This window comes from Lates calcarifer, linkage group LG3, assembly GCF_001640805.2.
Source record: "Lates calcarifer isolate ASB-BC8 linkage group LG3, TLL_Latcal_v3, whole genome shotgun sequence".
Lineage (NCBI taxonomy): Eukaryota > Metazoa > Chordata > Actinopteri > Centropomidae > Lates > Lates calcarifer.
In genome coordinates, this window is record NC_066835.1 from 15,506,598 (window position 1) to 15,528,898 (window position 22,301).

General features: G+C 43.0%; 1 protein-coding gene across 5 annotated transcripts in view; it reads left to right on the forward strand.

Annotated features, from left to right (window-relative positions):
* rbms3 (RNA binding motif, single stranded interacting protein) overlaps positions 1-20,490 on the forward strand; it is a 254,977-nt gene extending 234,487 nt beyond the window's left edge. For 4 of the 5 annotated variants that reach the window (XM_018685388.2, XM_051067783.1, XM_051067788.1 and 1 more), the window contains 4 exons: positions 3,554-3,664; positions 10,463-10,552; positions 12,329-12,453; positions 13,348-20,490. In XM_018685388.2, the coding sequence (XP_018540904.1) occupies positions 3,554-3,664; positions 10,463-10,552; positions 12,329-12,453; positions 13,348-13,351 (330 nt within the window). In that variant the 3' untranslated portion in view covers positions 13,352-20,490. Of the gene's footprint in view, positions 1-3,553; positions 3,665-10,462; positions 10,553-12,328; positions 12,458-13,347 lie in introns of those variants that run through there. The other variant, XM_051067787.1, reaches the window with a different exon arrangement.
* Positions 20,491-22,301: the final 1,811 nt, after the last annotated feature.

Consider the following 22,301-nt stretch of genomic DNA (forward strand, 5'->3'; position numbering starts at 1 on the left):
ATACATTCGTAGCTCACTGAATTTCAGGGGGATGAGCTACTTTAAATACATTTTGGTGATAATACTTAAGTATTTTTTATACCATTTAATACAGGACTTTTATTTTTAATTGACTGTTTTTAGTAATTACTTAAGTAAGGAACCTCAACACTTCTTCCACCACTGGATACTAGAAACCTGAACTGCCTAACTGACTGCATCTTGAATCCACGTAGGGCTAGATGATGTTAACTACCTGCCTTAATGGATCACGCGGTAAAAACACTCAGCCATTGTGTGACATTTATGTATTCACCTCACCTGTTTTACAGTTGTTTCTGATTCAGCAAATGTAAAGACCAAGTAATGAAAATCAGCTGATAGCGATCAGCACTCCATCAGTTGGAGCATCACTATTTACTTGTAATGAGCGGTCATTAAAAAACACTGCTGGCTGTAAGATTTTTACAAGATTCCTTATTTACTGTAAATTGTCTCAGATCGTTGAGTGTATATCAGCGTATTTAACAGCCACAGGGCTGATATCATCTGTCTCCTGTCTAGAGCAAGATCAATACCATCTTAAATACACTTACACACACAGGCACACACACCAACACATGTGCATTGGGGAGATCTGTAAACATCATCTCATACATTTGGAACAGATATGTCTGCAGCAACCATCCTGCTCTCTTTCTTAAACACACACACAGGACAAATCAAAAACATATATTGTCTATTTGTGTCAGTCTCTTTCTCATTTTCTTTCCTCTCTAGTCTGACAGTGGACAGACACACAACAACCAGACAGACACTCACATACACACACACACAATAAAACCCCCTCTCTCACAGACACTCAGTCTCACAAATACAGAAAATCGAAATCACAAATCGGCTTAACTCTCCCTGACACGTCTGTGAATTAAGCCTTTCCGTTGCTCTCCCTTTCCCATTATAAAAGCATTGTCAGAGGCTGAATCAGTAACAGGTAGCCCACAGCTCCTGCTGCTTCCTTCTCGTTCCTCTCTTTCGCTTTCCTTCCCTCTTCCTCACCTTCTCTCATTTTTTTCTCCTCTTTCTTTGTCTTCTCTCACTTTCTCCCCGTGTGTCCCTCTCTAATTCTCTCTCCTGCCTCCCCCCCGTCTGTCTCTCTTTGCTCCCGTCTTCCTCATGACCTCCATCAGCTCTCTCCTTAATCATCTCTCTCCTGTCCTCACACACTCTCTCTCTCTCCTCATTTCCCCTCTCCTTTTTTTCATTTATCACAGCCAGTGGAGAAACTGAACTAAGTCCTAGGTATTTCCATTTTGTGTTCACTAAATGTCATGGTAGGAAAGAGTTTTTACTCACTACATTTATTTCATTTCAGAGTTTACACACAAAGCATATGATTAGTTTAGAAAATATGATGCATTATTATACAAAGGGCTACCCAACAGCATGTAAGTTATAAAAAATTTCCCCACTAGCAGCTTCAGCATTATAATTCCGCTTATATACTAATGGATCAGTAATAAAACTCCAGTAATGTATACTAATTTAACAATGACAGGGGCCACTCTGCCTGCATATTAAGCACTTATTCTCACTTAAAGTGCATTTTGCTGACAGTGCTCTCATACTTCCACTCAAGTAACATTTGCTTTCAGGACTTCTGGTTTAAACACTTATTTTTCCATTGGGATATTGCTGATACTAAGCAAAGAATCTATGTTGGGTGACACTAGCTATTTGTGAAGCCTTTACTGAGCAGTTTCCAACTAGTGATTGACTAAATCAGGTCGCACCATTAAAACTTTTTGTAATTTGTAAATCTGATGCAAGGGAACATCTGTTGTGCTGTCCAGTCAAAAGAAGAGACACAAATTATGTAAACAGAAAGTCAGTGTTGCATCCTTAGCTGTAAAACTGTTTTAAAATAACAGTTTTAGAGGTTAACAATATATTAAGGCTGCTAACCCTTTACTTTGTTTTATATATATATTATATATGAGTTTGAGAGATAGTAATATTTGTCAGCTTAACCAACACAGTTTTTAGTCATTTACCATAATATTTTGTAGTTTTATGTAAATTGTGTTAAATCCTCCCACTTTACATCATAATTGTACAGCCTTTTGAGCAATTGTCAGATCAGATATGTCAACCATTCATTTTTCAGTTAGCTACACAACAGTACCACCTGTCATTTGCTGGCTGTGAATATTTAGCAACAGCTGATCTCTACTGAGGAATTAGTTTATGTTGTGCAACCTGCTTTAATTTAATGATGCAGAAATATCCACTTAGTGAACACTTGCATTAGCAAGTGTTAGCATTCCACACAGTTTCTTTCTTTATGTGTGGAGGTGTAAGTCTGGGAAGGATCACATAAAGCTTGCATATTGAGTGGGAGACAAGAAGGGAGGAGAGGAGGGAGGAGAGAGAGTTAGCTGACTGTGTTGTGAATGCAAGGAGTAGACAAGCAGAGCGATTCTGACAGGCTGTGTCTGCACAGTTTGTTCTCCAATAGGCCCACACAGAGTCACCAGTGGGGTGCACACACGCATGCACACACTCGCAAACATACACCATCGCAGTTGCACGCTCATATACACGCGCTACACACTGTCGGTCTCTTTCACACTCACACACAAATGTTGTTACACACACTGTGTTGCAGGCTTACCCACAAACACACGTAGACGCACTGTCAACACACACACACAAGCACAAAGTGAGAAGAGAGGCGAGCCGAGCAGAGGAAAAGGGCTTGGTTTTTAACGCGTTCCTCCCGAGGCTTCAGTGCTAGGGAAATGGAGCTATCATGACAAGGGATGAGAGAGCAACAATGGTTTCATCACTTTCCCTCATGTTCCACTGCACCGTGAAAAATAAGCTTCTAGCGTTCTCATCCGCCCGTTAGGGAAAACATGCCGCGCATTACACCAGGAGGAGAGGCTCGAGAGTGAGTGAGAGACAGGGAGGGAGGGACAGAGAGAGAAAGCATCCTCTCTCAGCAATCAATGAACCGCACAAACCCATATTGTTGATACATCAGCAGCAGATATTGACCGTTTTGATGGACCAGAGACAATAGCGTGTATTGATCTTGAAAATGTCCCTGTGTTCTGTTGCTGTTTATTGACACTGTCCCTCGCTCCTTCTCCTTCTCTGGCGGTGTTGTCTTCGTGTCACCACTGCCCCACCTCTCTCTTTTTTATTGCTTTTATTTTTCGATGATTCTGTCTCTTCTTCAACATTTCTCCTTCCTGTCCCTCCTTCCTGTTCCTGTTTACTTTCTCTGTCATGTCCTCCATTTTAAGCCCAGCTTCCTGCCTCACCTCCATTAACCCCTAACCACCACCTTTCTAAGTCTCCTCCTCCTTTACACCATATCCTCTGAGACACCTCCTTTCACTTGTGTTATCAATTAGCTTACTTTCTGATATTTATGTTCTGGGTTGCTTTGGTCTGAAAGCTAATGGGAATCAGAACAGATGTACATAAAAATGTGCACAACCTACATCCTTTCTCCTGCTCGTCCTCTCACCACACCTTCTCTTTGTCTTTTCCCTCCTTCCACCAGGGTGCAGTGATCACGCCAGCCATGGACCACACTATGTCCATGCAGCCTGCCAGCATGATGGGCCCTCTCACCCAGCAGATGAACCATCTGTCCCTGGGCACTACAGGAAGTGTGAGTACTCCTCACTGTGCTACAATGAACCACATACTGTATATCACACAAACACCCTAACACAAGCCCGTCTGGTCGACAAAATCCAGATGAGAGAATGTCCAAGCTTGTTTTACAGAATCTCATTGTTAAGTTATACAGTACTTTCACATAGCTTCACATCTGCCAACTGCTGTCTTCAAACTTGAGTTGACTTGCTAGATGTATAAAGCTATATAAATGCAGTAAATAGTACTGAGAAATCCATTCAAAGACATGCATATTATATATGTGGCTAGTTATTCCTTTTCCTTATAACAGTCCAACAATGCAGAACATCTGAAAGTGTATATCCACTCCTAAGAGTTGAGAAAGAAAATTAAATGTTGAGAAAGAAAACAGCAGGTGTCTATTAGCCCATAGGTATGGGTCAGGAGGCCCAAGTGGAGGCCTTTTTATCTTTGGGGAACATTTTTCATTTAGTTTAGAAACAAAGTACACATTGAGTAAAAGATGGATTTTACATTTCCTTCTCAAGAAAGCCAAACCTTCTTAGGTCTGTCGCCACATGTGCTGCCGTATCATTTGTTTCACACTGCATGCATTCGCTGCCAGACATTGAGAGAGCATATTTCCTCCCTGATCTTCCACATTAAACAGATTTCCTGGGAAGCTTAACGGTGTGACAGGGCCCTCTGTTCTCTGCCTTCCTAACTTTCCCCCTCTAATTTCTGTTTCTTTCTCACACTTTCTGCCTCCCTCACTCTCTAAATCACACATCAAATCTATCACTCCATCAGTTTTCCTTATTCCACACACACACGCTTGCAGTCGCCGACCCCTAAACCAGGACCCCCCTCTATCCCCCCACGCCCCCCACCTCCCCCGTTTCAGGATCAAGTCGACTTAGAGGTGTCACACAGTTCTGAAGCCTGACTTCCTGCCCTAACCCTGCTGCCCGGGGGCAGGCAAGCAGGCAGCTTTGCTCCGGCACTACGTTTGATCTCTGTGTGTGTGTTTGTGTGAGTGTGTATGATTGAAACAGTGCTGTATTGTACAGTTACCCATGTGTTTCCAGGTGAGCTGTCAGTGACTGTGACGCCATGTTGGCTCTGTCAGGAATGCCCCCTCCCTAATCTGCCCCAGCTGTGCTAACAACCAGGATTAGAGACAGGCTAATCTATGATGATGGCTTCTGATGTTTGATGGGTTGTATTATAGGAGAAAGTGGGTTAAGGCTTTCTCTCTCCTTTTTTAATTTCTGGTTTACTCTCCCTGCCTCTCCCCTTTCTGCCTGCTTAGCTTTCCTGAGGCAATGTGCTGTGTAGCATAGCTTTTCTATGGCTGAGCTGCACACACGGCATGCCACACTTGATCAAATATGGGAATTGAGACATGTTTCCGATGAGGCTGATTCTTAGGCCAGATGTGAAAGCCCTTTCATACCACCTGACTGAAAAAGCCTGTTAAAAGAGGGGTTAGGAACCAGCATCTGTAACTATCCGTGTAGTAAACTGGACTTGACACCACATACTCTTAGAGCACATTCCTCAAGTGTGCATGCATGCGGCGAAGTTGTTTTGTTTGCCCCCGCTGATCACATGACTTAACCTCAACCACAGAAGAGCACCTGCCACCGGCAGCATCTCCAGAGTCAACAACTTATCACGACTGCCTCTGGCCACTGAAGGAGAAGCCACACCTCAGAATACTCTTGGCTGTTCCAGGACTCTCTGCGGCTGTTTGTGTATGGCTGTGGCTTTCTTCTTCTCTCCAAGAAAAGAACCAAATGTTCCCGGTCCGCCCAAACTGCGACGCTGGTGCGGTGACCATAGCTTTCCGAGAATGCTAGAGTTATTTTGCACCATTGGGAGTGTAGATCGGCGTGGAGGGTTAGGCCTGTTAAAAAGGAGTGGCAAGGAAAACCTCGCCTCGTAATGAGGAAGCATGGACCGCTGCCATCTCATGGTCACTGCTCTGGAATTTAGCTGCTTCGCCAGAAAATGTAGTGTTTTCAACATCCTCTATAGTCACCCAGTTCAGTCAATGTGGTGTCTGTCTGTCTTCAACAACTTGATTACAGAATGCTGAAGAACCTCAGGCTCACTGTTTATGGATGGCACGCATAAACATGCCATCCATGCTCCTTGCTGATTTATTTTACCGTGTTTGGTGCATATTGCTCTGTTACTGATTTATTTACTATCTCACCACTTAACAGGAGTCTATCTGTCACACCTTGTGTTCGCTCTTCCCCTGTTAGTTGCTGTGCCTGTGTGGATGTGCCCATGCTCTGTTTGTCATTTTAGCATTGTGTGTGTGTGTGTGTGTGTGTGTCTGTGTCTGTGTCTATGCACTTCGTACAGTATGTCAGTGTCTGCATTTGTGTGCGAGCGACATAGTGTTTGACATGACAAGAGGTGACCTTCCTTCTGTGTTCTCCATCCTATTCCTGTCATGGCATGTAGAACCCAGGTCTCTGTTGTCATGGTGACAGTAGTGATTGACAGCTTCTGTGTCCCTGGAAGACAGATTTGTGTGGAGCCCTTTCCTCTATTATCTGGGCTGTTTCCTTTGGTTTTCTATGGGGAAGTACAGCATGTTGTTTTGCATTTCCATTACTGTGCATGGCTATATTTAACCTTTACTCACCCAGGGAAGTTGGCTGAGCATGTAGTCTCTTCACATTCAAACAGTAACACATGTTGACACCTGGGTGATTTCTAGCACCACTGAGCAGTTAGGTCTTTGCAGGACCTTGAAAGTAATTGTTAAGGGAGGAACAACCTTTTATGGCGTTTTTAAATTTTGCTATGCCTTTTGAATGTGTTTAAGGGCATGTAGCCAAGAACTCTGGTGCAAGAATTGGCTGCTCTTGAATAAGTTTCATTCCTCTGATATGGAAATTTATATGCTGAATTTAAAGTTTGTTTTGTGAAATAAGAACTCAGTTCTGAATTCAAATTGTATGTTCTCACTTGCACCAGACTCTCTCTCTGAGTGAACTCAGACCTTGTGCCTGAAACTCTGGATCTAGATACAACAATAATGACATTTGAGACTTATACACTGGTGTACCATGGCACAGAGTTAAGTGTTTACTGTTTAATTTGGGTTTGTTAAGGCAGACCTTTGTAGTATTTTAGCTTTGCTTAAAGCTGAACCAATAAATATGTTCAAATAAACAATGAACCAAATGACTTTGTGTAATGTGAAATGTATTACACACAGTAACAAACCCACAGACTGTTGTCACCCAACTCTGTAGTTCCCCTCAACTCTGCAGAGAATTTCAGCATCTTTCAGCTCATTTTGATTTTACAGTCCACAACCTTAATATTTTAGTTTTGTATCAACATTTTAAATATTTTTTTAGCAACCAAAAAAAAAAAATCAGACAAACCAACTGCGCACACATGAATGTAGTGGGTCATTTGGCACTCAACAAGACATTTCACTCAAGAGTTAGTGGAGACAAAAACAGAGCTAAAATAAGCATGAATAATGGACTTAAGATGGTTGGGTGGCCCAGAATATGGCTCCAAATAAATGCTAGTCTTACCCCTTATCTGCTGGATGTGTTTACTAACACATTCACCATATCAAATTTATAAGTCAGTGTTGAGTTTCAGGTTGTTCCTCTGCCCTTAAGTGGCTGCAAAAAGGATTATGACTGCTCTTTTTCTTTTCTTTTTTAACTGCCACCTGTAAACCAATGAAATAATGTGAAAATACTGGCAGGATTGTGTATCATGAAACCTGCATGCATGCACATGTTTCTGTGCATGAACAGGAAAAAAAAGCTGCCCCCTATCTCTACTAGTGGTCAAAAACTCCACAGGGTACCTTTAATACTGAAACAGTAAATATTAAACCAGCATAATGATATATAGTAAGCCTGCTGATAAGAAGGTGTTTAAAGAAGTGATTTAACAGATGACACTGATTTTGCCAGTGTAAATCTCCTCAGGCAGGGTGATAACAAAGCCCAGGGGCCAAGGTATGGAGGGCTTTTCATGGTGAAGTGGTACAGCACTGTGATTCACAGCCGCTGCTGTGCAGTTCCAATAGTTCCCATCGTGTTGGAGCCCCACAGCTAAGATCAATAGTCATCAGAGCCCATCCCCATGCTGCTCTGCCATTAATAACCTACACTGAGTAGCTGGATGCTCTTGCCTTGACCAACTGTTATCCTCCACCTCGCAGACGATGCGACAGAACAGCGTGTCAACACAGAGGGGATAGATAGATGTGGTGACTGAGTGACAGACAGAGAAGGTTATGATTTATTTGAACGTTTAAGCATGCTTACATGCTGTGCTACATCCCACCAGCGCCAGAACCACAATTTATGGAGAAATTCTTGTTGATGTGGAAAACTGATTGCAGAAAGTAAACCGCCCCATCATCCTTGTACCCACCAAACATAAATTGCACTGTCTTATACTTTACTGTGGTGCAGAGGCCCAAACCACTGTGGTACCAGAGAGGTTCTGTCTATTCTATGGATTTTCATCCTGGCATTGCTGCATTGCGGTCTGACTTTATACTGTAGTTATAGGTGTATGTCATGGAGAGTGACGGTAGAATAGAAACTTTAAGAGTCTACTCACACCATCCTCGTTAAGGAACTATTCAGTCCTCCCGTTCATCAAACATACGCACACGCCATCTGCTTCAGGCGCCCGTGTGTGTGTGTGCATGTTGGTAGATTTGAATGTGCTGCTGCGTGTGTGACTGCGAGAGTGAAACACCATTTATTGCCAATTAGGGATGCTTTATATTGCCCAAACCTGTCCCCTGACTATGGACAGGGAAGTATTAAAAGAGTTGAAATTGGACAAAAATCATCTTTATCACCATAGCAACCCAATTCACTGAAGCCAGGCTTGACATCCCCATGACTTGCCACAGCAGCGAGTGCAGAAATATGCCCTGCTCAATCTGCCACATTAAATAGGTTAACTAATGGTTATGGTAGAAGAGAAAATCTTATCTTATTAAATTTTCTTGTTAAATCTAATTTAAATTCCTTTTGCAGTCCTGCAGAGAATATAACATTTCAAATGGACATTCTCCTTTGACGGGGAGATTTTGATATTGCTAATTATCTCCTGCTTCCCTTCATTTGCTTTCATGCAGCCCTCACAGGTGAGCTGGCTGAATAAGTTAATGCGAAGGGGAAGCGAAGACCCGAAGAAAATTGGTATGCATGGTTTAGATTCACCAGGGAGAAGGTCACTTCAACAATCTGATAGGCCCTTTTAGATGATAGCGGGTTGAGAGAGAGTGGGGAGAGGGAGTGACAGGAAGGTGAGAGGGGAGAAGGGATGACACAGTGAAGTAATGTGGTAATGTGTCAGGAAGTCTGGATATGCCACCTCACCCCCCCGTCCTGAGTGTGACAGTCCTGAAGGTGTGATAACCTTAAATTCACACGTGCAGACCCACACAGCCGCGCTCACATACGAACGTACACAAGCATCCATCCCAGGGCATCCTCCTGGCCATGTGTAGCGACGGTGGGGGAGTTAATCACCCATGTCCATGGCCTTTAGCTGCTCTCATTAGCGGTGAGCGGTGGAGCCGTACCCGATCCATTAGCAACGCTGCCGGTAATGACACTTCACCAGCACCGCCGGGCCCACAGCCAAGAAAGGCTCCGCAGCCCGGCACAACCCTTCCATTACTGCCTCCTACTGCACATTGCCGCCACGCTTTTTAGCACTGGCAGGGGGACTGAGAGGCAAAGGAAAAAATAAGACAGAAAGAGAGATTGTACTTCCTTTTTTTCCTTAGTCCGGAAAAGCAGCAGGAAGACGAGGAGAGGCGGAGAGGCAGCATGGTGGCTTTTATCTGGGATCACATCCGTTGGCGCTGTACTGCAGCATTATCGTTCCAAGCGTCTTTGTCTTTGTCTGTGGTTCTCACACTCAGACACACACACACACACACACACACACAGACATGCATGTATGTTCCCAACACACAACTGCACACAGGAGAATGCATATATCCACATGCACAGTTGGACAGACAAATAGTGATAAGTCATCTTTTATGCACAGGCATGTGCTAATTGAAAAGAAGCACACACACACACACACACACACAGATAAATCAGGCTTACGCTGGCACGCGTGTTCACCCCCACACATAAACACATAGGCACACACGCACCATGCATTCACAGCAAGTCCCAGAAAAAGCCTCACACAAAGTGCCATGTCCTCATTCATATTGCATGTGAAAGCCCCATGGCTGTCATGTAACCGAACCTGTGTCACATCTGTAAAATGGCCCTCATGGAGCGAGCTAGCACCCAGTTAAAAGCCAGGGCAGGCATGACTAAAGGAATATAGGCCGCAGGCAACAGCCCTCCTGCTTTCTCCTTCTTCTCGCTCTCTCACTCTCCTTCATTCCCTTCAGCTTTCTTTCTTTTTTTTATATATTTTTTATCTTCTTCTCAGCTGTGGCCTGGTGCATTTGCCTGCCTATGAAGTCTTGGTGGAACAGCATGACATCTCTTCCTCCTTCTCCTCCGTCTTCCTCAAACACTGTCTTCTGCTCTGCTCTGTTGAGCCTGCACACATATTCTTTTAGCGCCCTCCGAAGGACGCTGAGGGCACAGCAGGCTCCCATTCCCATTGGTTTCAGGGATGAATGCACTGAATGAGACTTGCAGGGAATTGTGATATCTGTGTTTGATATCTGAAAATTGTTTCCTGTCTAATATTGGATCGGGATTTGATGCTCTAATGTGTGTAGCAGGAATTTTCATGTGCAGGGATTTTGATCTGTCTTTTGTTTGTGTTTCAGTACATGACTGCTGCAGCCGCCGCGGCGCCTATGCAAGGGACCTACATTCCCCAGTACACTCCTGTGCCTCCAACAGCCGTCCCTGTCGAAGTAAGACCCACACGCATGCACATGGTACTTATCAATAATCAAAACTGTCGATATTTACCCAAAGGACGACATCATTACTGCTGACAGCCCACTCACTTACACCCACAAGCACTCGCTCCACCATTTCTAAATGCTGTTCACCACAGCGGATCAAAACAGTCATTAAATAGACAGATTATAGTTGAGGCTTGCTGTAAATTGCTCTTATTCTCTTCAAACAAATGGACTCGCACCCACAGCAATAAGGAAGAAAACTGCAAGCAAAGCTAGATGAGTCAGAAGTTTTATAGTATTTGGGAAAGGCATTTGAAGAGCAGTGCAGACTTTGTCACTTCTTCGGCGGCTGTCTGAGCTCCTGGCAGGTTCGGGCAGTCCAGCCTGAGAAATGATGAACGCAGAAAGCAGGCAGGCAGGCAGGCAGGCAGGCCGGCGAGGAGATCGGGCCGGCTGTCTGGCGGCTGACAGTACCGTCGTATTCAGATGGACTATCAGTCGTGTATCAGATGACAGCAGCTGAAGTGAGACACAGTGCCAGCGGTGCTCTCTCTCTCTCTCTCTCTCTCCCCTCCCTCTCCCTCTCCCTCCCTCCCTCCCCACAGCCGGTTCAGGCTGGTAGGTAGCTGGAACACACGCATCCGTCAGCCATGGAGCTCTGGTTAGCCCACCACCCACGGACAATGACAGTTCCTCCTGACAGACCCATTAGTCGCTCCTCCCCCTCCTCAGAAAGTTGCAGTCCTCCTCATGAAGGAGTTGGACAGGGGAGAGAGATGTAGTTGTAGTGTAGCCCACAGCGCCTTTTACCTATTTCATCCTCACCATCGTCCTCTCAATGCCAATGTCAGCAGCGGGGCGTATATCACTGTATCAGCCAGTGTCTGGAGGGCTGATGTATGGACAGGGCGGAGTATCCTTGAGAGCTTGTTAAAGGTGATTGAAATGGCTCAGTGATGGGGGCTATTGGTAATGCTCAGCACATAAAAAGGCTAAAAGTTTGTTGTGATGAATTCAGTGCACACAGTCATCTTTTCAGAAGTCTTTTTACCACCAACATAGAGGTAAAAATCTATGATGAGCGATGTAGCACACTTTGTCCTAAAGATCATACAGTAATATCAGCCTACCATGCACAAAACCCTACGCAATGTCAAATCACTATAGTGTGTTATTTCTCTGTTTTTGTTTTGTTTTCAATTTAATACCTTTGTTCTCAGTATCCCTTTTACAGGTTCACTCAATTTGCTTAATTGTTCAATTAAAGACAAATAATGTTTATAGTTTTTTTATTGCTTAAACAAAGCTTTATCCCACTTGAGTGAATATTCAAATTAAAGAAAGCAATTTCATTGCATGGCACCTAGAATTCCACCATTATTTTATACATGTTTTTCTTTGTAATTAATCTGGACATATATGTGCACTGACTAAAAAGGTTTGACATTTTAAATAAAGTTCTGTGGCTGTAAGAAATACTTGTCTTCATAGCATGGGTTGATTTTTTATAGCTCCGTATCTCAGGTTTGTCTCAAAAAACCCCACAGAAAAACTTAAGTGGGGAAAAAAAATATTAAAAACCTCAAGAGGAGCATCAGAGGACAGCTCCTTCTTCCAGGACAGTCATACAGTGCAGTGATACTGATGTATATACGGACTAGACAGAAGTAGAATTTTACTCTATGCGGTCACATACTTTTCAGCAGGAAGTACCAAGCACTGCAGGGAGATGCTTGTTAGAGTTCAGTGCTGACACATTTCCTCCTGTGTATGTGTCCTCAGGGAGTGGTGACGGACGCCTCCCCCCAGACAGTGGCTCCCTCATCACAGGAGGTGGCTGGCCAGCAGCAACAGATCCAGGTGGACAGTGCTGCCGACCATGTTCCTGCTTACTCATACCAGTCCAAGTAAGTCAAACTGTGAAGCAGGTTGCTGTCAACCTTTTAGACACCTTATTCTCTCTTTTCATGTATTTTGTCTTTTACTGTTTTATTATTTCTAAATTGCAGGGGTGGGCGATGTAGCAATATTGTAATTTTGCTATGCTTATCTCTGGGTGTTTTATGTCATGTTTGGGTATTTCATTTGTCAGATCAGCCAAAAACAGACATTCCTGTCTGCTCCTTATATTCATTACAATTAATTTCAACATTTTACATTTCACAACGTAAACAGTATATTGACTTTGTATAAAATTACATAGTGTATGTTAAGACAGAGGCTTGTCATATCGCCCCCTACTAGTTGATTCACATTAGTTCTTTTTGTGGTCAACAAATTTTTAAAATCACAAACAGGCTTTTTTTCTCTCTCTAAGTAAATCCATTTTGTGTAGGAAAACTTCCTGCCTGGGAATTATTTGTTGAACTGAGAGGATATAATCATACAAACATATCAGAAAAATTCCGAGATGTTTTTCAAATTACAAAGGCAGTCGAATTGCTAGGTATTTCTCTTCGACAAATGTTTTTTGTTAGGCTTCACAGTACTTCATACTGATCTTAAAATGAAATAAAATGAGAGTGCTAAGAAATACAGTGCTGTTATGAAATGACTGAAGTTCATCCTGTCAGCTGTTGTCATTTGCTCGTCATTTTGGCAGCACTTTTTTTATTTTTGCGTTTCTGACCTGCTCAGAACTGTTTAACATGCTTCATTTTGCCTCAGTCTTCTGACGGGGCTGTCAGCTGTCAGCTCTATTGCTCTTCTGTATTTATAATATTGTGCTTTGATTACAGCAGCACACCCTCTCTCCCTCTCTCTCTCTCTCTCCCTCTCTCTGTTTTCTCCTCTTTCATCAGATAGCAACGGCCTGAGCGAATGTTCCTGTGACAGCGTTGCCTTGAGACAGAAGGTGGCTGCACTGTGAATGTGAGGAAAAGAGAAACAGAAAGAGATTGCTTCCAGATTGCCCAGGCACCAAAAAAGAGACACTTTTTTCATTTCCTACCTGGCCTACAAAAAAAAAAACAAAAAAGAAACGCAAGAAGGAGGCAAAGAGTGCTGAGGAAGGGGATGGGAAAATTGCTGGGCACAGTGCAAAGAAGTGAAATTGTTTAGTCTGGGAACCTGCCTGAAGGGCTGGGCTGAAGCTTGAAAAGTTTCTCAAAGAAAATTATCAACCAATTTAAAAAAGAGGAAAAAAAGGAAAAAAATCTAATTAAAAAATGACAAAAAAAAAGGTTGAATGCGCAGGTAGGTGATGAAGTTTATTTTGTAATTAGGAAAGGGGAGTCAAGTTTGAGATACACACAGAGATTGTCTTCCTCAGATATTAAGCTACAATTTCTTTTCACTCTTTTTTATGTTCTAGTGTTAAATTTTAGTTTTCTAGATATATTCAAAAACAAAGTGTTTTTTCTTTCTTGAATCTTCATGGCCTTAATTTGAAGGGCGCCAGAAACTTTTTACAGAGTTCAACTCTGACGTCTGGTTAGGGACAAAAAAAAAAAAAAAAAAAAAAAAAAAAAAAAAAGCAAACAAAATCAGTCTCTTGGACCACTTGGAGGGTACAAGACACTGGGTGAGTTGTTCTAAAGAGGAAAAAAGAATCTATCACATAAGCTGTACAGATTTAATAGAGAAGAGCTTTTTTTCTTTTCTTCATTAGAAGAAAACTTTGATAATTATTATGTCAGAGGTAACTAAGTGTCAGAAGAAAACAAAATGTCTGTTGGGGGAAAAAGACTCATGGGGGGGAGATGAAGCTCTGAAGAGATTTTTCACAATGAGGAAAAAATGAAAACATAAGAAAACATGCTGCATTGTGGATGCAGTCTGTTGCAAATGCTGAACTTGTTTTTATTATCATAATTATTATTTTACATGGCAAAGTTGCTGTCAATGACATTAGTGCTTTTTATCTGCCACATTTTACCTTTTTTATGAGCTTTAAGATGTTTTTAGCCCGCTTTGCTTGTCACACTGCAAAAAATAAAATAAAAAAACGAGAAGAAAAAAATTATAAAACGAACAAAAAAAACCTACAGAAAAATTCTGGCAGTGAAATAAAAACAGTAGATTCAGTAGGAGCTTACGGTTTAAACCAATCAGTGCAAAAGCAATAGAAGAAATTGTTGACAATTTCTGTAGTCTTTCCTAGTTGTGGATCAAATGCAGCCCATGGATGGCCATTTTTATACCAAAGATGAAGAGACACTCTGAACCAGAGTTTTGTTTTTTCTGTTTTGTTTTGTTTTTCCTTTTCATTTTTCAGTTTGATTTTGTTGTTGTTGATGTTGATGTTGTTGTTGATGTTAATGTTGATATTGTTGTTGTTGTTGTTGCTGTTGTCGTTGTTTTTTATTTGACCTTGATGGCCGGACCAGTCCTTACTATCTTTCTTAACATCTTCTTTTCACCGGGTTTAAGCTAATTTTTCCACAGTTGTCCAAGCTGTCACCAACGCGCGCACACACAGACACAGACACACACACATACACACATATACACACAGAGTATGTACACACACATGCACACACTTACACACTCACACACACCCATCAAACAGTATTTAAATGTGTGATGCAGCCGGTGGCAGCCCTACCAAAAGTCCTTTTCCTTCACTTCCTCTTCTTGTCTTTTCATTTCTTTATATGTCTCATCACCTTGACGATGCTTTCACATGCTGTGGGTGCATTCCACCTCTCTCTCTCTCTCTCTCTCTCTCTCTTTCTTTCTCTCTTTCTTTCTCTCTTTCTCTCTCTCTCTCTCTTTCTCTCTCTCAGATCCTGCAGGGAAAACTTTAGGAAACAGATTTGTGGAACGTTGCTTGCTACGCTCCATGGTCGTCAAAGCATTGCTTCCAGCTTTGTCCTCGTAGTGATTTCTGTCCTCAGTCTCCTTATCTCTTTGACTCAGCCATAACTAACTCAACCATTTCTCAAAATACCGAGCTTACAGAACTGGGAATCTCCATGCTGCTGTTTGACCTCATTTTAATCTCTGTCATGTAGGCATCACCAAACCTAGGACACATTTTTGAGTATTTATCTGCTCAGATTGCCAGATGAGTGGTGTTTGCTGCATGCTGTACATCAGGTAATTTGTTAATCACAAACAAAACTCAACAAAACTGGCTTCAGTCTTCAGTAATGATTGCATAAACTTTATGGCACTAATGGCACTGGCCTAATGTATGTAGCAGCCAGAGAATATTAAATCAACTCTTTTAGAAACTAGTAGAAGTGCTTAAAGGAATAGTTTGATATTTTGAGAAATATGCCTATTCACTTTCTTCCCAAGAGTTACATGAGAAGATGCATGTCGTGCTCATGTCTGCATGAGCTGCTGGTTAGCCTAGCTTAGCACAAAGACTGGACACTAGGGGAAAAAGCCAGGCTGGCTCTGTACAACTTTTTAAGAAAATCACCCTCTAGCACCTCTATGGCTCACTAATTAACATGTTATGCTGGTTGAATCCATACAAAAACCAGTGAAAAAAATGACACAGTTTTGTTTTATGGGGAGTTATGTGCTGGACTATGCTTTGATGTCCTAGAGTCTTGTTGTGTTTGTGCAGTTGACCAGCAGAGAGTGATTAAAGTTATTGTGAAAAATGTCACACTATTCCTTCAGCTGAAACAGACTCCACATCTGTAAACCAGGAAACCTTTCTTTATAAGATCCTGTTTGCATTGTACAACTGCCATCACTCTGTGCCACTAACAAGGCACAGAAGAAGTGTGTTTAAAGGCTAGAAAGGGATCGTCTGTCTTGAACCCCTGATCATTTGCCCAGTGCAAGCTGGGGAGGTCAGCACACCTGTGGGAACTAACTAGGCTCCTCACCAGCCATAACAAGATGTTGATGGCTGCTCCCTCCGCGACCCCACCACTGAGTGTCAGTTGTACCCCTGGTTGTCCCAATTTGTTGCACAAACAACCTCCGACTCATCTCATCCGGTCTTTCCATCTCAGGGCTGCGTGAGGTTTTCAATGACTTCATCTCTGAGGATTGCCCCTGAAGAAATTGCCTGTGGGACAGCAGCCATTTCTGCCCCCATTACAGCAGCCTGTGTGTGTCAGGAGCACTGTGTGTCTGCTCTTTTCGCTCATGCCTGCTCAGCTCTGCCCTGACCGTGGTGCTCCAGCACTAAAAAGACCCCGTTTTTTCCCTGCTTCATTGGCACCATTAATGTGCCATGGCCAAGCCGGGCTCCTTTGCTCTCATTTTCCCTCGCTGTCATTCTCTCCCTCGTCCCGCTCTCTCTCACGCACGCTCTCTCTTAGGTTTCTTCTCTTTATTGGATGGTGCAGAAGCAGAACCACAAACCAATTTCAGTCACTCTCGCAATGAGGCTTGACGGGCCCAATTTGTCTCCCTCTGGGGCAATAGGATCCACTCCAGTGTCCCTCAAAAGACCCTTTTCTTCCAAACAGAGAAGGAGCTTTTTGTTTGGTGACAATTGCAATTGAGCTTTTGCAGCTAATGTGACTCATTCAAATCGAAGTCCAGTGGCTGCATTTTGGGACAAGATGGCGCGTTGTGCATATTACAGGCAAGCTATGTTGTCATGCGAGGCGACATTTGTAACTAACAATCAAGTTGTACATCGAGTGCCTTTTAACAAAGCTTCCAAATGATTCCAAATTATCAGTGTGATAGTTAAAAAAGCAAAGCACATGGGAGAGCTTGTTAAAGGATGTGTGCTAAAGAAATGCGACACAGTATCGAAGCTACTCTATGGTGCTAAAGAGGAAGCTGTCTCGGGCTTGTGCCTTCATTGTGTCCACTGATCTGTGTGACGTGTTGGCCACTGTTGATCATTTGGCCATAAACATGTGACTCACTCACTTCACAGGCCACCTGTCCACTTGACGACACACAAAAGAAACAAGAACGCAGGCTCCTGTTGTGGACTACACCTTTAAATCCATACATGCATTTATTTTATTTTCTATTCAAAATACCTGCTCTACGTTCTCATCTTCCATCCGCCAGCCGAGGTCAAAAGCCAAATGTGTCATTCAGACGTGTCTCAGCGAGTATTCAGCCATTTACCGTCCCATCAAATCAACACCTGCCCTTTTTCCTTTCATCTGATCTGCCACTCAACATCTGCTTTCACTCGCCTCGAGGCTATGATTTGCTCTTATCTCCCAATGAATAAGCCTCTGCCACATTACAGTTCTTTAACAGCTAACAGCTGACAAATGTTGGGTTTTAGAGCTCCCTGGACGTGCCCACACTGCTCATCTGTTCGTCATTGCTGCATGGACTCACTCCTTCTGAATCATGTTTAAGTGTCCTGATGAAACGACAGAGCTGCTACACTATAACTCAACCAGTTTTAAGCTAGTATGTGTGTGCGTGTCTGTGTGCGTGTGTGAGGAGTTGTTCTACATAACTTTTAGTAAGGTTATGAATACAGCATAGCTATAGCCAAGTCGAGTTCTCTAGACTTTTACAGCTGCTGTTTTATAGAGTACAGAAGCTTAATAGGACTCATAATGCAGGAGTTGCACATCAGAGAGCAGAGCGTCCTACAAATGGCCTGAGTTTCAATAGTAATGGCATTACGGGAAATAGGATTACAAATAGTCAAGAGATTACGGAGAGAATGCACAACAAAGAATATCAGCTCTATTTTGCTAATGGAGATTTAAAGAAAGAAAAAGATGTTAAGGCAGGTGTTTGCTTTTGGTGCACGGTACTAATATTTCACAGAGATCTGAGAGATTACCTGACTGAACAAATAGAAATGGCTTTTTTCTTAATAGCACAATGGCATAAAGTACCTTTTCAGAATACCAATACCTTGGTGGAAGTGTACAGGAGGCGTGCCTGCAATTTTAAGGAGGCTGTAGCAGAAACGCTCAGCTCCCAGTCAGCCCATGTGTCAGCACAAACCAGAAGCCAGCTATGCCAAGAGAGAAAGTGTGTGTGTGACTGTGTGAGCAAGAGAGAGGGAGAGAGAAAAAGAAAGAAAAAGAAAAGGGGGATCATTAGCTCATGTTGCCAGGCAGAAGTGGTCATAGCCTGGAGTTTCTCTGTCTTCATGTAGCAGAATGTCCCCGGTGCAGAATTGCAGGAGGTGACCAGCTTGACCCCTCTCTAATTAGCAACACACACACTTCCTGTCTTTGCACCATCATACCCAGACAGATTCTTTCTCTTCTTCTCTACACAGTCACTCACCATTTTCCCCCTCTTCCATTCTTACGTTCTGTATTTAACATACGTCACTACGTCCACTCAAAGTCCACATTATCATCCTTTTCATGTTGAAGTGAAAGACTCCAATCTGCTGCTCTCTCATTGTCTTATTGGCCAGAGATCCAGGGGCCCAGTTCACCTCATTTCCAACATGAAAGCTACAATTTGCAACATGAGAGCATGTCCTCTCACGTCCAGGACTTTAGTTTATCTGCAATTTGCAGATACTCATTTCAGAAACATGATGCTGAAACACTAGCTGCAGTAGGCGTGTTAGCACTGCTTGTGTGTGCTGGGTTGCAGGTTAATTTGCTGCTGTCTCACTGAGAAGAGACAGCAGGTTGGAGGGATAATGTTCTCATTGGCATATCATTCATATCGCTGAGTGTACCTTGGCTCTACTGGTGCTCCAACACTCTTCATAGTCTGCATACTGTGTCAGGATGATCCTGTTTGCTGCCAAAGTTCCAGAAAGGCTTGAAAAGTTTATGCAATCATATTTTAGGTTTTATTAGCATTTAAAATGCAGTTCTAAGCATAAATTTGTGCTCAAAAATGTACCTGAAAATATTACAATGCAGTAAATCTCACTCATCTGGTGCCCCAAGAAAGTCAAATCAAATACTTTGAATTGTTTTCGACCACTGTTTGATGCAGGGAGGAGGAAGGATGCAGTAGATTTCTTTCCCCATCGATTCTCTTTGGAAAACTCACACACTCTCTACAAGGTGAATCTGATTCTCTGCGAGTTTACCTACTCTCAGATAACAAATAAATACAGATTTTTAGATTTTACCTACACCCTGGTTTTCTCCAGTGTCAGTCTTTCAAGGTGAGGTGCTTTCACTGCCTTTTTGAAGAAGAAAAAACAGTCCGTCCCTTACTCACAGTTTCTCACAGTCACTGCCACCATCTAAATCTGACATGATTCAGAAAGTCATTAAAGTAGTGTGGCCTCCACACTGTCACAGGAGTAAACTCATTAGATGTAATACACGTCATACTCAGTTGTTGCGAGGCTCTTGCAGATTCACCCTTTGTGAACAGAGTTGTAGCCATTCCACATTGATTCTTGTGTGTTAGGAAAATAGTAGTTCAGAGTTACTCTCACATCCTGTCTCTCACAGCAGAGTGTAAAGGAGAACCGATGGCTCAATAACTCATCACAGACCAGCACACACACACACACACACACACACACATACACACACACACACTTACACTCACACTCTCCACACACATAATGCAGTGGGAAAATTGCTCAAACTACCCCCCACAAGAGCGAGGCCCTGTGCTTTTTAATTGATGCTTCGGTCCACCTTTGATGAGAGCTATCGATTGGCCACACAACCCCAGGAGCGCAGCCAGCCAGCCAGCCAGCCAGCACACCCCTCATGGAGTTCAAATAGCTCCCTGAGAAATACCAAATCCAACAATCACTAGGAAATGGCCGACCAAATTGTTTAGAGATAGCCAGCACAGAAAGTGTGTTAGGCATGGGACTCATTTACCAGATAAAAAGAAGAACTATTTATTAGGACAGCAGAGCGGTTTTTAATTTGTTTTTTTTCTTCTTTTTGTTAGTTTTTCTCTTTCTGTTTCTTTTTCACTTTTTCTTTGTTTCAGCGCCGAGGAGGACATGGTCACGCCTCGCACACGCTGCTCAGTGTGTGTGATCTTTGAGAAACTATCTGTACATCTGTGGATGTTAGGATTTGACTTGGGTTTTATGAGTTGTTTTTTTTCTCTCTGATGAAGCTTTCAATAAAAAAATGTGGAAAAAAGCACCAAGCAGCGCTGTTATCCTTCAATCTGCATCGCAAATGATTGTGTTTCATCACAGCTAGCTGTTTGCCTGTCCTCGGGCCGTTATTATGGAAACATTTATTATGCGCCAAGCATCCTCCAAGGAACACACACATGCAGAACAAACCATCTTCCCCATAGCCTATTATCTATATGACTAAATTGCAGTGGGAAGCAAGAGGAAGCCCTATTATTATCATCCAGCCTGATGGCACCTGCTGTGCGTTGACCTTGGGCCCTCACATCCTCTCATAATTACAGCCCTTCTAAATGGAGCTAATACCTCTCAATGGGATTTCCCCACCCATCACGGCTCACACACACTTGATTGGGCGTAAAGTGGTAATAATCAAAGATGGAGGAGCCTGCTGGAGGAAGAAGTGGATCGATGGCAATCAATCTGCCTCTTCACTCTCATTTAGGCCCAATCAATTGCTGTCCTTGTCACCTCCTAGGGATGCCTGTACTGTCAATACCACGGCTGCACAGTAGCCAAGTTCCCACTGCCTGAGACGTCTCTGCAAGGCAACAAGGCCAGCACTCCAAGACAAAGGACGTCTTAATAGAGAACAATTGACTGGTTGGATTGGACTGAGCGTGTGGGCCTTGTGCACTCGAATGCACATGATTTGGCCGTCAGGAGTCACAGCTTCTTTTTTTTTCGCATCTGCAGATCTGTGAATAAACGGAAGTGCCTCAGTGCTCAGGAGAGATAAGTGTTGTTGTGGTACATTTGTTGCAATTTAAATCATTTTGCTGCTCTGGGAGACTTTCTCAGTGGTGCCGTGGTTTTCTCCACTACACACTGTATGGCCGTTAAATCTGGGACAATGCAGTGGGATCCTTTATTGAGTGAAATGCCACAGATTCAATCTCACTCCCTCGGAGCCAAGCAGCCTGCTTATCTGGACTTATAGAGATGTAGCAGCTGAGCACCACAAGGGTGCAGCATACCAACACAGATGTTATCTGGTGTGTGTATTTCACAGAGGAGCGAGAACCCGTCCATACACACACACACACACACACACACATGCACATACACATATACACACATGCAACCACCACTGGATACAGATCAAGGACATCTCCACTGGGGGAAACGCAACACGACAACACAACCAGCCTTTCCATCCAGCGTTTGCCATCTGCTGTATATATACGAAGATTAGGAAGGAAAAGCCTGGATGTGCATTAAAATATATGTGTCCTACTTGCAGTACAAATTGTCTGATTGATGTGCATTTTTATAGGATAAACATGCTCTTTGAGGGGTTCCGGGATGCAGCATTTGGTGTTGATAAGGGAACTGATGGCAAATCCTGGCAGGAGCTTCACTGTGACGAGTGTGAATTATCCACAAACGGATAAATCATATGTCCGTTTGGAGATTCAGAGTTTCTTTAAACAGTTTGGTTTTAAAGCACAATAAAAGCTAAAATTACAGAAAGAAATCACTTGGGTGGGTCACAGAGTCGTGATTGGATACACTGTTTTGACACATGACCCACATGGTACAAAACAAAAACCAGTAATTAGCTGTATCTGTCATTTTGGTTCTGAAGATTATCTGTTTGCCTCTAACAAATGATCTGTTCAGACCTCTGGATGACAGATAGTTGTGATTTTATTTCAAGGCAATCTAAACAGAGGTTTTCAGTGAAGATGAGTTCATTGGGACTGGGACCTTTAATGACCCTGATCTTCCAGGTGCAGTCCGAGCGGTTTTGCATCCAATCAAGAATCTGTGATCGTCAGCAACCACTAACACACCTGGTGCTCCCTTATTAGC